This window comes from Trichomycterus rosablanca, unplaced genomic scaffold (genome assembly GCF_030014385.1).
Source record: "Trichomycterus rosablanca isolate fTriRos1 unplaced genomic scaffold, fTriRos1.hap1 scaffold_145, whole genome shotgun sequence".
In the NCBI taxonomy this organism is placed as follows: Eukaryota; Metazoa; Chordata; class Actinopteri; order Siluriformes; family Trichomycteridae; genus Trichomycterus; species Trichomycterus rosablanca.
Genome location: NW_026946973.1, coordinates 27,186 through 41,357, shown reverse-complemented (window position 1 = coordinate 41,357; position 14,172 = coordinate 27,186). Strand labels below are relative to the sequence as shown.

Genomic DNA, 14,172 nt, shown 5'->3' with positions numbered 1-14,172 from the left:
AGTATTTGTTTGGGTTTAGAATGTAACGTGAAAGTAAAGTAATGAGGAACGAGATTATATTTTCCAGGATGTAATGAGTAAAGTAATCCCATTACAATTTTAGTTAAGTACCCTTATAGCACATCTACATCTCTGAGACGTCTGTTGGATGTAACCCAGTTGGTCTGGAATACGTATTTAATAGAGCGTTTGCTCATCTGCAATACGTCTCTGATACGTCACTGGCGGATCGTGGAAGATCTTCAGCTGCTGCGTTCCAGATCAATCTAACTACATCATCATGCCTGCATCTCAGAGACGCTTATGAGAGCTATCCGAGACCATCTAATAGAGCGCTTATTCATCTGTAATACATCTCCTAAATATCAGGCTTGGATGCTGAAATGGCGTTCACATGCTGTATTCCAGACTTATGTGTACAGTATAGCTAAAATACAGCGTCTGAATGTAATTGAATGTGTGTGTGCACTCCCCTCTCATGTACTGCTTTAATAATAATAATAAGAATAAGAATAAGAATAATAGATAATACAGATAATATATCTATAAACAACAGACATTATAATCAGGGGTAGTAACATTCTTATTTATTATTGTTCCTTATATTATAATTATACATTATAATAATAATAATTACGATGAACACAAATAACAAAACAAAAATAACAATTAACTACTAAATAAAATGTAATTTAAAGTTTTCTTTCTTGTTGCCAGCCGCAAGTAATCTTTTAAGCAGTTCTCCGCTTCTGCTTCAGTTGGCGCTGGCAGCACTGGATTTTTCATCGCGGCAGCTGTATGTGAGAAACAAACAGTATTAAAAGAGTCACAAAATAAGTGCTACACTTATGTTATATTAAAGTGGATAAATGGCGCTGTATGTAAGCAAAACGTAGCCTAATCTGACAAAAGGGCATGGTTTTAAACATGACGTTGCTGTCGGGGTCTTCTTTATTTGTATTTTTTTAAGATTAAAAGGGACATTGAAGGTTAAATTTGCTGACAGCTTTACCCCATTTGAAGTAAAGTCGATTTTTTGTACAAATTACACAAATTGTATCCTATGTGCTTTGACAACACATGAAAACCACATGACCAATAGCCGGCAGTAAAACGCTGTGACTGACCTGTAGCGAGAAAAGACTCCTGAGGAGGATGACACGTGGCGGAGATCAGCTTTCTAAACGGTAGGTTTCAGTTTGTAAACTAAATGAATGAATAAATAAATGTGACTTATCAATGTGTTTATCATTACAGTTTAGGTATATGAATACGTGAGTGCAGTTTGGACATGTTTGTAGAATTATCAGTGTGAGTCACCAGGTGCATTGTGGCAAAAGTTTGTGGTGTACCCCTCAGCAGGACCAGTATCTGCTCCTTTGTGCAAGGAGGAACAGGATAAGCACTGCCAGAGCCCTACAAAATGAACTCGAGCAGGCCACTGGTGTGAATGTGTCTGACCAAACAATCAAAACAGGCTTCATGAGGGTGGCCTGAAGGCCCCACGTCCTGTAGTGGGCCCTGTGCTCACAGCCCAGCACCGTAGAGCTCGATTGGCATTTGCCATAGAACACCGGAATTGGCAGATCCGCCACTGGCGCCCAGTGGGTCCTGGGTTCCTCCTGGTGCACGACAGTGCCCGGCCTCATGTGACGAGAGTATGACTTTGAATTCAACCTTCTCTAGGATGATAATTATCATTTCCATTAATCTATGTGGCATCCTTTCGTTCCTAACACATTACCCAGTCCATATCAGGAAAGATAATCTGCATTATTTTTTTTCTCCCATTGAGATCTGATGTGTAGGCTCCATATAAACATTCTGATTGTTTCTTTAGGTGTAAATTGTTTATCTTGACTTACCAATAATAACTTGTCCACATGCGGTTTGTTTTAGACCTCGCTTGTCTCCCCTGCCGCACCAGTTAAGGCTTTTCGCAAGGTTGGGGGTGAACACCTTGCTGGCAATTCTCCAGATTGTCTTTTTCATGGTATGTCCACCACTTAGTGACAGCATGTTAATCTGAAATAATGCACAGTAATAGAAATGTATAAACTTCATACATTTTGTTGTTACTATTAAATGTCTTATTTGCATTTTATTTAAAGGTTTTTTTTAATTAAGTATGAATCCGTATATATAAAGTTACATTCTCCCATTGTCATTCACCCAAATGTTATTTGTATTTTTTTTTTCTTGCATTTGTAGTACATTTTTAAAGTTAAGGCTATCATACACTTAAAAATATAAAACAACAGGAAATATTTGTGAATACTTTGTGAATCTTGTCATGGTCTTATTTGATGGAAAATAATTGATAAATGAGCTTTACCATCCTTTGCTTCAGTCCGTTGCTCAGAAGCCTTTCTTCTAAATTTTCTAGGGCTTCTACTGAATCCAGAGGGATGACATTCAAGTCTTCATCATCTTGCTGTTGTGGGGGCAAAATTCGACGACCACCCACAAGAGATTCTACAAGAGATGTCAGGTAATTTATCTTCAGGTCCATCTCTCTCAGTGCCTCCAGGACAGTTCTGTCTACAGCTGCAAAATAAAAAAAATATCATTTTACAAGATCTAGTCCATTTTCTATTCATGATTAATGTGTTGTAGGGCTGTTCATTCTAACTGATCAAACTTACGTGCGCACTGATTGGGTATGAACCGCCTTGACAGTCCCTGCTGTATGGTGGGTGCTGTTAAAGCAGAAATTAAAATGAAAAAGTTCACTCTACAGAAGATGCATTTTGCAACCTAAGACGTTGTTCTTACCTATAATATTTATGTATTAATAAACTGATAAATTGCTTTTCTCCTTCTTCAGTAAACTCACCGTTGACATGAGGTAGGACGCCCTGGCCTTGTCCTGTCCCTTGAGAAGCATCTGCCCATGTACACTGGTTGGACATGGGCCACCTTGATGGATCTCGTTGCTGTTAACAGCGAATAAAAAATTAGAAAATACATGACTTTTTTTTTTCTTTTTTCTTTATTTATTTTGTAAACATTTTTACTGCAAACCCTTTGGAATTGTCTATATTTCTGCATAAATTTGACCTAAAACTTCATCCGGTTTTCACACAAGTCCTAATAGTAGATAGGGAGATTCAAATCAAACAAATAAGACAAATATTAGACTTGGTCATTTATTTATTGAGGAAAATGATCCAATATAACATACAACCCCTGGCAAAAATTATGGAATCACCACTCTTGGAAGATGTTCTGTCAATTGTTTAATTTTGTAGAAAAAAAAAAAATCACAGACATGCCACAAAACTATCATTTTTCAAAATGTCAACCTTCTGGCATTAAGAAACAATAAAAAAAAGAAACAAATATAATAGTTGTGGTCAGTCACAATTGCTTTTTTTAGATCAAGTAGAGGAAAAAAATATGGAATCACTCAAATCTGAGGAAAAAATTTTGGAATCACTCTGTAATTTGCAGTTTAAAAACAAAACATCTGCAGCAGATTAGATTTGCTAATTATTCTTCAGTTTAAAAAGAGTGCTTACACCTCGGAGAGCTGTTGCACAAAGCAGATTGTCATGAATCATGGTTCCAACACAAGATATGTCAGTTGAAACAAATGAGAGGATTATAAAACTCCTTCAAGAAGATAAATCATTGTGGAATGTCGCAAAAGATGTTGGTTGTTCCCAGTAAGCTGTGTTTAAAATCTGGACCAAGTACAAACAAAATGGGAAGGTTGTAAAAGGGAAGCATACTGGTAGACCAAGTAAGACATCAAAGCATCAAGATAGAAAACTTAAAGCAATATGTCTTGAAAACAGAAAATGCACAACAAAACAAATGAGAAACAAGTGACCGGAAAGTGGAGTCAATGTCTGTGACTGAACTGTAAGAAATCACCTAAAAGAAATGGGATTTACATACAGAAAAGCCAAACAAAAGCCATCATTAACACCTAAAAAGAAAAGAACAAGGTTAAAGAAGGCTAAAGAAAAGCAATCGTGGACTGTGGGTGACTGGATAAAAGTGATCTTCAGTGATGAATCGCGAATCTGCATTGGGCAAGGTGATGATGCTGGAACTTTTGTTTGGTGTCTGTCCAATGAAATTTATGAAGATAACTGCCTAAAGAAAACATGTTAATTTCCACAGTTGTTGATGATATGGGCCTGCATGTCGGGTAAAGGCACAGGGGAGATGGTCTTCAATAAATGCCAAAGTCCACATTGAAATTTTGGACGCTTTTCTTATTCCATCAGTTGAAAGGATGTTTGGTGATGATGACTTCATTTTTCAAGATGATAATGCATCTTGCCATAGGGCAAAGGACGTGAAAAATTTCCTTCAAGAAAACATATAATGTCAATGGCATGGCCTGCAAATAGTCAGGATCTCAATCCATTTGAAAATCTCTGGTGGAAATTGAAGAAAATGGTCAATGACAAGGTTCCAACCTGCAAAGCTGATCTGGCAACAGCAAGAGACAGTTGAAGGCAGATTGATGAAGAATACTGTTTGTCATTAGTTAACTCCATGCCTCAGAGAGTTTAAACCATTATAAAAGCCAGAGGTGGTGCAACAAAGTAATAATGGTGCAGTGTTTTCTAATGATTCCATAATTTTTTCCTCAGATTTGAGTGATTCCATATTTTTTTCCTCTACTTGATCTAAAAAAAAGCAATTGTGACTGACCACAACTATTATATTTGTTTCTTTTTTTATTGTTTCTTAATGCCAGAGGGTTGACAGTTTGAGAAATGATAGTTTTGTGGCATGTCTGTGATTTATTTTTTTTCTACAAAATTAAACAATTGAAAGAACATCTTCCAAGAGTGGTGATTCCATAATTTTTGCCAGGGGTTGTATATGTGAGTGAATCTTCAGGATTAGCAGATAATTTGAAGGTGAAATTAGAGTCAGGTGTTTTCAATCAATGGGATGACAATCAGGTATGAGTGGGCACCCTGTTTTATTTAAAGAACAGGGATCTATCAAAGTCTGATCTTCACAGCACACATTTGTGGAAGTGTATCATGGCACAAACAAAGAAGATTTCTGAGAGAAGTCATTGATTCTCATCAGGCTGGAAAGGGTTACAAAACCATCTCTAAAGAGTTTGGACTCCACCAATCCACAGTCAGACAGGTTGTGTACAAATGTTGGAAATTCAAGACCATTATTACCTTCCCCAGGAGTGGTCGACCAACAGTGATCATGACAAGAGCAAGGCGTGTAATAGTCGGCGAGGTCACGAAGGAACCCAAGGTAACTTATAAGCAACTACAGGTCTTTCTCACATTGGCTAATGTTGTTCATGAGTCCACCATCAGGAGAACACTGAACAACAGTGGTGTGCATGGCAGGGTTGCAAGGAGAAAGCCACTGCTCTCCAAAAAGAACATTGCTGCTCGTCTGCAGTTTGCTAAAGATAAAGAAGACAAGCCAGAAGGCTACTGGAACAATGGAACAGATCTTTTTGGTTTAAATGAGAAGCGTTATGTTTGGAGAAAGGAAAACACTGCATTCCAGCATAAAAACCTTATCCCATCTGTGAAACACGGTGGTGGTAGTATCATGGTTTAGGCCTTTTTTGCTGCATCTGCAAGAGAATGTGGGTCACGCAGCAAGACAACAACCAGAAGCACACAAGTCATTTTACCAAAGAATAGTTAAAGAAGAATAAAGTTAATGTTTTGGAATGGCCAAGTCAAAGTCCCGATATTAATGCAATAATGTTGTGGATGGACCTGAAGCAAGCGGTTCATGTGAGGAAACCCACCAACATAACAGAGTTGAAGCTGTGAAGTTGTACGGAGGAATGGGTTAAAACTCCTCCAAGCCGATGTGCAGGACTAATCAGGAGTTTTCGGAAACGTTTAGTTGCAGTTATTGCTGCACAAAGGGGTCACACCAGATACTGAAAGCAAAGGTTCACATACTTTTACCACTCATAGATCTGTAACATTGTCATTTTTTTATTGAAGAAAATGGTCCAAAGTCTAATATTTGTGTTTCATTTGTTTGATATGGTTCTCCTTATCTACTTGTAGGACTTGTGTGAAAAGCTGATGATGTTTTAAGTCAAATGTATGCAGAAATATAAAATTCTAAAGGGTTTCAAGCACCACTGTAGTTTTGGTTTTGATAAGGCATGATGAGAAAATTAGCTTGGTTACGGCAATTATGGCACATTCTGTGCTTTTGAGAATGCTTGATTTTTATTATTTGCATTTCAGCGACTTCAGGCATCATTCTTACCTGTAGTGTTAACGTATTAATACCCAACTGAAAAATTGCTTTTCTCCTTCTTCAGTAAACTCACCATTGACATGAGGTAGAACCCCCTGGCCTTGTCCTGTACACTGGTCAGAAATGGGCCACCTTGATGGCTCTTGTTGCATGGTATATGCTGTTTACAGGGAATAAAAAAAAAGATACTCAGAACATGTGTGACTCTAGTTTTGTTTTGACTGGGCATGATGAGAAAATTAGCTTGGTTATGGTGATTATGGCTCATCCTGTGTGTCACAAGAAGACTAACTAACCTGGGCCCAGATTCTTAAAAGAATCTTGGTGTAAAGATAAACTTAACTGGTAGAGCAAGCATCACACTAAACACACACTCTGACAGTTAAGATTATCTTAACGCTATTTTAAGCATCATATTCATGCTCAGATGCTTTTGAGATTAAAAGTGTACTTAACTGTCATAGCTGTATGGTGGGTGCTGTTAATGGAGAAATAAAAATAAAAATGGTTACTCTACAGAAAATGCCTGACTTTTATTTTTAGTATTTTAGCTACCTAAAGTGTCATTGTTAACTATATTATTCATGTATTAATGCCCAACTGGATAAAAAAATATTTTTCTGCTTCTTCAGTAAACTCACCACTGACATGAGGTAGAACACCCTGGCCTTGTGCTGTCCCATGAGAAGCATCTGCCCATGTACACTGGTTGGACATAGGCCACCTTGATGCATCTTGTTGCATGGTAGGTGCTGTTTACAGAAAATTAAAATAAAAAATGACTTTGTGATATTACATTTTTTCCATATCACCCACCTCTAACTCTGAGATTATTTATTTATAGTTTTGGTATTGACAGAGCATGACTAGATTAGTTTGGTTATGACAATTATGGCTCAATTATGGAATGTCACAAGAAGACTAACTAACCTGGGCCAAGATTCCCAAAAGGATCTTAGTGTTAAGATTATCTTAACTTGTAGAGCGAGCATTACACTTAAGACTTACGCTCTACTAGTTAACATTCATAAACACTAATTTAAGAATCATATTCATGCTAAGATGCTTTTAAAAACCCCATGCCTGCTTTATAACTAACTCACATGGCTGTTAAGTCCTGTGTTTAGTTAATAATTGCTCGTTAACCGCAGGACTTCTCATGAATTAAAAAAAAAATTCACCATGTGTATTGTCATGATAGAAACTATTTGCAGTGCTATGTCCAGCTTTATTAGCTGATACAGCCCCATCTATTTAAAGCCAAGAGTGATGATTTTGTACACTAGCATTTTATTTTTAAACAGGCCACTAAAGTGGATACTAAACAAAGCAACCAGCAGCTAAGCAGCCCCTTAAAACACTTACTGTACTGAATTACTAAAAATGAAAGTTCCAAATCTTTAAGGGCCTAGATAGTATACAAAATGTATAGAATTTAGAGAATTAAACATTCTCTCTGACTGAGGAACAAATTGGGTAATCTTAAAAAATAAATCACAAGTTTGTTGTGTGCTCATGTTAGCTTCAAATCAGAAGTGCTTCTTGGTAAATAGCTTACCATAGAATCCTGTACTTAATGTTGATGCCTTGAAGTCTCAGTTGTAATTTGACGTATGTAACTATGATCCCAATTTATCCTTGGCGTAAAAGTAATCTATTGTTCCAAATGCACAAACACTTTCAAATTGCAAATTTCACATCTTTTTATGGCAAACTAGCATTGACATTATGATAACATCAACTTTTTTCTTAAATGTAATAAGAAATTCCTTGAATGTTGTCTTTGTTGTGTTTAACATTTGGGAGCCCTTGGTAAGTGAAAATAAGTACAGATACTCTACAGAGAACACAATTACTATTTTGGCTGAATTTAACATGTTGGAAAAAAGTAAACATAAAATGTGGCCTGACATACAATTGTCCCCTGCTTCTGATTTGTCGTCATTTAGGACAGTGTTGCTGTGGTGATCCATGTGTTGAATAAAGCAGAAAAGACCGGGTAAGTATTATGTTTTTTTTTCAGAAGTGCCAATATCTATAGTGGACAACAGTCATTTCCTTTATGTGGGGAAACAAAAATGGCTTTCTGATCATTAACGAAACATGATATTAACAAGTTGGATTGATGACGTCTGGATGTTCTATTTGCATAATGAGATTGATACTACTATTTTATTAAAACAGAGGTTTTTACTTGAGTCATAAGACTTGGACTCAACTCATGAATAGATGGTTTCATGAGCAACGTTACTAAAAAGATGTGCGCTCATTTTGGCAACAGAAGTTGAGATTTATTCCATTGATCCACTGTGTTAATCAGTGGAATAAATCAATAATACAGGACAACATATCTTAATGTATATTAGCTTCTTAAAGTTTGTACTGAGTGATGATACAGATGCACAGATTTATGGGTTTAAATAAATCTCAAAATAGAAATGTAGTTAGCCTTGTTTAGTTTAGCCTAAAACAGTCAGGTTTTTATTGAGAATAACACAAAATGGATTTGTTCCCTCGGCTAGCATGGGTCAGTGAGTGAATGCTTCACTTCTGTTGCCAGAATGCGCACTCATCTTCGCGACAACTTTGAAAGGGTCTATTTGATGACAAGTCAATTGAGACTCGACTTGACAAAATCAAAAAAGACCCTCAACTGGACTCATAACAGGAGTTGATATCCAAGTTCAAGACCCAAAATGGAAGAACCATGAGAGGCATTTGACTGCAAACAGGACTTTACACAGTCTATGGAAGCATATCAGTATTATGTTTTATGGAATGTGTGGCAGATATTTCTGATTTAATAGTCCGTGTTAGCTGACCATAGGCTGTCTTCCTTATTCCGCTACGCCCACGCCACAAAGAGTTTGTTTCTTCCGCCTTTGCGTTAGAATTTCCGGTCATATCATATCAGATGGTTTACGGTCGTATCGTATTCAAAGTGAATGCAGTCTAAAGTAGGCTTCTGCTGTGGACACTGATTATAAAGTAGCTAGCTATGCTAACCCAACATTCCAACAGATTTCCAACACAACACACAAATAATAAAGTGTTGTAGGGCACCATATCTAAAGAAGAAGAGGACCTGCATCTATGGGTTAAGGAGCTAAATTTACATTTAAATTTAACAAACGTCCACACGTCTATTGTTATTATTTTGTGGATGGGGAAACTTGGTTATGAAGCTCCAGTGAAAAGGACACGTCAGGTGTTTGTGAAGCTATCTGGTAAGATATTAGCCTAAGAGAGATCCTTGCCAAGAGCCTCGCAAGCATAATAACATAATTACTCTGGGTAAGGACGTGGTCTTGGTTTCCCCACCACAAAATGGTAAGAGCAGACGTGTGGATGTTTGGGTGGATGTTTTAAATTTAGCAACTTCAACCACAGACGCAGCTCCTCTTCTTTGGAAGACTGTGGATGTGGCTTCTTTGGATGGTTATATGGTGCTCCACAACACTTCAATCTTTTTGTGTTGTGTTCATAACACTATTGTTCAAGTGGAATTCTCCTCCTCTTCCAATTATTCAACTAGAATCTGTGCGACGAAACCAAGCTGAAATTAGTTTCTTATTCTTATTTTTTATTCTTACCTTTCATTTAGGCACCAGAACGTAACTGCTGTATCGTTTAAAGAGGAACGGAAAATTAGAAAAATAAGCTGGTGAATTGGACGTGAATTTTTATAATTGCTCGTAGCTCAGCCTTGTTTTGTCAACCAGACTGATAAACCAAATAACTTGGCAACACGTTTTCAAAGACATTTTGTCACAGAATGAGTGTAGTAGGCTAAAATATGTAATTGCAAAAAGGAGAGGTGCTATTTCCTTTTAATATTTCAATTTTGTCATCTTTCTAGCTTGGTGTTGTCTATGATAATAGAAACATATAAAAACATTATTAGAGAGTGCAAATGCATATAAGGTGAATTATCATTTTGACGTCATTATTGTGTAATCATAAGGCATGAATATGCAGTTCTGGAAATGCGTTGTAATTAAAATGCATTTATAATTAAATTGTTAATTTAATTATCAATTGAATTTAATTAATCATTTGTGTAAATGAAATGTCAATAGTGCATCAAATGGCAAATTTAAATGTTAAAACTGAATTTGAATTATCATTTGGAGACCAACATTGAGTGGGAAATTTAAATTCAAACATACACTATATTGCCAAAAGTATTCACTCACCCACGCAAATCATTGAATTCAGGTGTTCCAATCCCTTCCATGGCCACAGGTGTATAAAACCAAGCACCTAGGCATGCAGACTGCTTCTACAAACATTTGTGAAAGAATGGATCGCTCTCAGGAGCTCAGTGAACTCCAGCATGGTACCGTTATAGGATGCCACCTGTGCAACAAGTCCTGTCGTGAAATTTCCTCGCTGCTAAATATTCCACAGTCGACTGTCAGTGGTATTATAACAAAGTGGAAGCGATTGGGAACGACAGCAACTCAGCCACGAAGTGGTAGGCCTTGTAAAATGACGGGGTCAGCAGATGCTGGGGCGCATAGTGCGCAGAGGTCACCAACTTTCTGCAGAGTCAAGCGCTATAGACCTCCAAACTTCATGTGGCCTTCAGATTAGCTCAAGAACAGTGTGTAGAGCTTCATGGAATTGGTTTCCATGGCCGAGCAGATGCATCCAAACCTTACATCACCAAGCGCAATGAAAAGCGTCGGATGCAGTGGTGTAAAGCACACCTCCACTGGACTCTAGAGCAGTGGAGACGTGTTCTCTGGAGTGACGAATCACGCTTTTCCGTCTGGCAATCCGATGGACGAGTCTTGGTTTGGCGGTTGCCAGGAGAACGGTACTCGTCTGTCTGCATTGTGCCGAGTGTAAGGTTTGGTGGAGGGGGGATTATGGTGTGGAGTTGTTTTTCAGGATTTGGGCTCTTAATGCTTCAGCAAACCAAGAGATTTTGGCCAATTTCATGCTCCCAACTTTGCAGGAACAGTTTGGGGATGGCCTCTTCCTGTTCCAACATGACTGCGCACCAGTGCACAAAGCAAGGTCCATAAAGACATAGATGAGTGAGTTTGGTGTGGAAGAACTTGACTGGCCTGCACAGAGTCCTGACCTCAACCCGACAGAACACCTTTGGGATGAATTAGAGCGGAGACTGTGAGCCAGGCCTTCTCGTCCAACATCAGTGTCTGGCCTCACAAATGCGCTTCTGGAAGAATGGTCAAAAATTCCCATAAACACACTCCTAAACCTTGTGAAAAGCTTTCCCAGAAGAGTTGAAGCTGTTATAGCTGCAAAGGGTGGGCCCACATCATATTAAACCCTATGGATTAAGAATAGGACGTCACTCAAGTTCATATGCGTGCGAAAGGGAGATGAGCGAATACTTTTGGCAATATAGTGTAAGAATACATTTTACATATTATATTTTCATTAGATTTTTGCTACTGATCTGCTTCCATATACATAAACAGTCTGAACTGGTCCTGATGATGAGGGAGATTTCTACTGCCATCATCACATTGCTTTTTCAGCTGATTGTAGAATAAACAGTTCTGGCTGAAGGGTTGAGTTGCAGTTGTGAAAGTGTTGGTCTAAACTACTCGACTAAACTACACACTAATAAATAAAGTAATTGTACTTTACTATACTTGGGTATTGTTTTTGGAAGACTTTTGCTTTAGTACAAGAATGTTAGTACAGTATTTGTAATATTTGTACTTTGTCAAGAGCTTACATTTGCTTACATTTTTAATTAGACATTCAAACTACTCTTCCCAAAGGGTGAAGTCCAGGGGAGTTTTACATAACTTTTCCCTTGCCTGATGAGTCTTTTTTTTTTTTCTTTTCTTTTTTTCTTCTTTTTTTTTTTTTTACATTCCTGTCTCTGTAAAATTGAACCCTCTGTAACTCATCTTTGTTCAAAGCCCAATGTTGTGTGCAGTGCAGAGGTACTCTAGGACCAGGATTCCGAAAACTGCTTAAAGGTAACAGGGGAAAATGCATGCTGTTGATTACTTCAGTCATTAGGTTAAAAATACTGAAGTGTTCCTTTTAAATCCACCATTCTAAATGTTTCAGACATTATATACCTTGACTATCTGACAGGTTGTTACACCACTCCTGCTCTGCTCTTCCAGGCTGAAAGGTGCTGGTTAGTGCTAAGAATGCAAAAAAAAAAAAAAATGTCAGGTTTAGAGCGTTGACATTTTTGCAACTCTTTTGTGATGAAAGGTGTAGCTATGGTATGAGATTGTTAGTAGATGACATGCACTGTGGTTGCTTCAACAACAAAAATGTGTGTAGTCTGTGTGGTAGGATCCACACAATTGTAAAATTAAATGCACTAACCGTTATTTTTTGAACCATGTTTCTGTCTTTGTGGTGGGGCTGGGGGCCTTGGTGCATTTGCAAGTTTTTTTACTTTGGCAGGTTGTGGTTCTTCTTCTTGTTCAGAGGAAGAGTATATTTTCTTTCTATAAGAGTACAGTAATAAATTAGCAATAGGTAGTACACACTGCAGAATTGTTTTACAATATGTATAGCACAGTATGCACAGCTCACTTCCTGACTCTCTTTCCCAGAGTTTCTGTGCTGGAGTTTCTTAACTCAGTTTCTGAGTTAAGATCTGATGTGTAGCATGACTTTTTCCAGTTGGCAACAATGTTGTCAAACGACTCTGAGGAGGGCAAAAAAAGAAAAGAGTAGCTTAGATCAGGTATATTATGGTTACAATAATATATTTTTCCATACAGTGTGTGGTCACCAAACTTTTATTATCACCTGATTCATAAAGTATTCGCACGCTGTGCTTGCTCCACCCTTTATCAGGCTGTGGGACCTCTGATTTCCTGAAACTTTTCAAGAGTCGGTTTTCGTCTTTGTAGGGAGGCCACCAGGAGAAGCCATCCTCATACCAAGATTTTGCCACTGGTCCGGTCTGCTCCTCCCCAACAAACTCTACTATGAGGTACATTGCAGGAGCTGCACCATGCCCAACCCCCCCAAAATGACACGTTTTTTCTGACAGAAAGGTACTAATACTTTTGTTATTTTTTTTTAAAGTGAGCTGTAAATAGATGCATTAATAAATTTTTCACACATACTACCATTCACCGTTTGCGATCACAGTTAAAAATATATCATTCTAATATTATTTAATGCAAAACTAGAAGTTTCAGATAATGAGGAAGCTACAAATGTAACACAATTTCCAAAATGTAGATGTATCCAGAGTAATGTGTGTGTGTGTGTGTGTGTGTGTGTGTGTGTGTGTGTGTGTGTGTGTGTGTGTGTGTGTGTGTGTGTTTTTATACACACGTTCATTACTCTGGATACATCTACATTTTGGATATTGTGCTACATTTGTAGCTTCCTAATTATCTGAAACTTCTAGTTTTACATTACACACACAATTCTCCACTTATCAAATGTGATGCTTACATTTCAGGGTAAACAAAAATGGTAAACAAAATTGCAGTATTTGATTTATCACTTTTAAAAAATAAAATAAAAAATATTGAATTAATTGAATAGACAGTTTGATATGTAGTTTGCTATATTTAAATCCACATTGTAGTTAGTTTTGGATATAAAAAAATTCTTGCTAGTGATTCCAAACATTATGAAAGGTAGTACACATTTACTGAGTTTTTGCATGCAAGAGTGGAATTGACACAAATTTGTGTTTATATGGAATTAGGAAGGCCTTCCCCTCTATTTGATCAGCTTTGCAGAAATGTATCGTTCTTGTGAGCCCATGAACCAAATATATGCCAAAGGTAGATGATGACAGTGGATAATCAAAGAATGATTCATGCTGCTCAAATCTGCTGTATGCCACAAATACCTCATTCCTGCAAGAGATGATATTTTTAACCTTTGCAACTTTTCCCTCAAGGTAAATATAACTGTTGGCCTGGTCAAGCTTGACAGTGAACTGTGGTGTTACCAGCTTTTTGTATT

The 14,172-nt window shown here is 37.5% G+C and overlaps 1 protein-coding gene across 4 annotated transcripts; it reads right to left on the bottom strand.

Annotated features, from left to right (window-relative positions):
• Window positions 1–572: 572 nt before the first annotated feature.
• On the bottom strand, window positions 573–13,357 carry LOC134305713 (uncharacterized). 4 transcript variants are annotated; one of them, XM_062990183.1, is made up of 9 exons: window positions 12,300–12,368; window positions 6,870–6,980; window positions 6,685–6,706; window positions 6,302–6,388; window positions 2,837–2,936; window positions 2,646–2,699; window positions 2,336–2,547; window positions 1,866–2,025; window positions 573–794 (listed from the first exon to the last, which is right to left on the bottom strand). In XM_062990183.1, the coding sequence occupies exons 2-9, from the start codon at window positions 6,926–6,928 to the stop codon at window positions 670–672; spliced, it is 819 nt and encodes a 272-aa protein (XP_062846253.1). In that variant the 5' UTR covers window positions 6,929–6,980; window positions 12,300–12,368; the 3' UTR covers window positions 573–669. The 4 variants fall into 4 exon arrangements, with proteins under 4 accessions (XP_062846253.1, XP_062846252.1, XP_062846251.1 ...); XM_062990181.1 differs by lacking the exons at window positions 573–794; window positions 1,866–2,025; window positions 6,685–6,706 and adding exons at window positions 12,559–12,683; window positions 12,772–12,886; window positions 12,991–13,357 and having other exon boundaries at window positions 2,342–2,547; XM_062990184.1 differs by lacking the exons at window positions 573–794; window positions 1,866–2,025; window positions 6,685–6,706; window positions 6,870–6,980; window positions 12,300–12,368 and adding exons at window positions 12,559–12,683; window positions 12,772–12,886; window positions 12,991–13,354 and having other exon boundaries at window positions 2,342–2,547.
• Between the last annotated feature and the right edge of the window lie 815 nt (window positions 13,358–14,172).

Coding starts and splice junctions, on each gene's coding strand:
- LOC134305713 (XM_062990181.1), bottom strand. CDS start 13,183: ATGTACCTCATAGTAGAGTTTGTTGGGGAGGAGCAGACCGGACCAGTG. Junction 6,981..12,299: donor CAACCTGTCAGATAGTCAAG/GTATATAATGTC, acceptor TTCTGTAAACAG/CACCTACCATGCAACAAGAT. Junction 2,548..2,645: donor CATACCCAATCAGTGCGCAC/GTAAGTTTGATC, acceptor TTTATTTTGCAG/CTGTAGACAGAACTGTCCTG.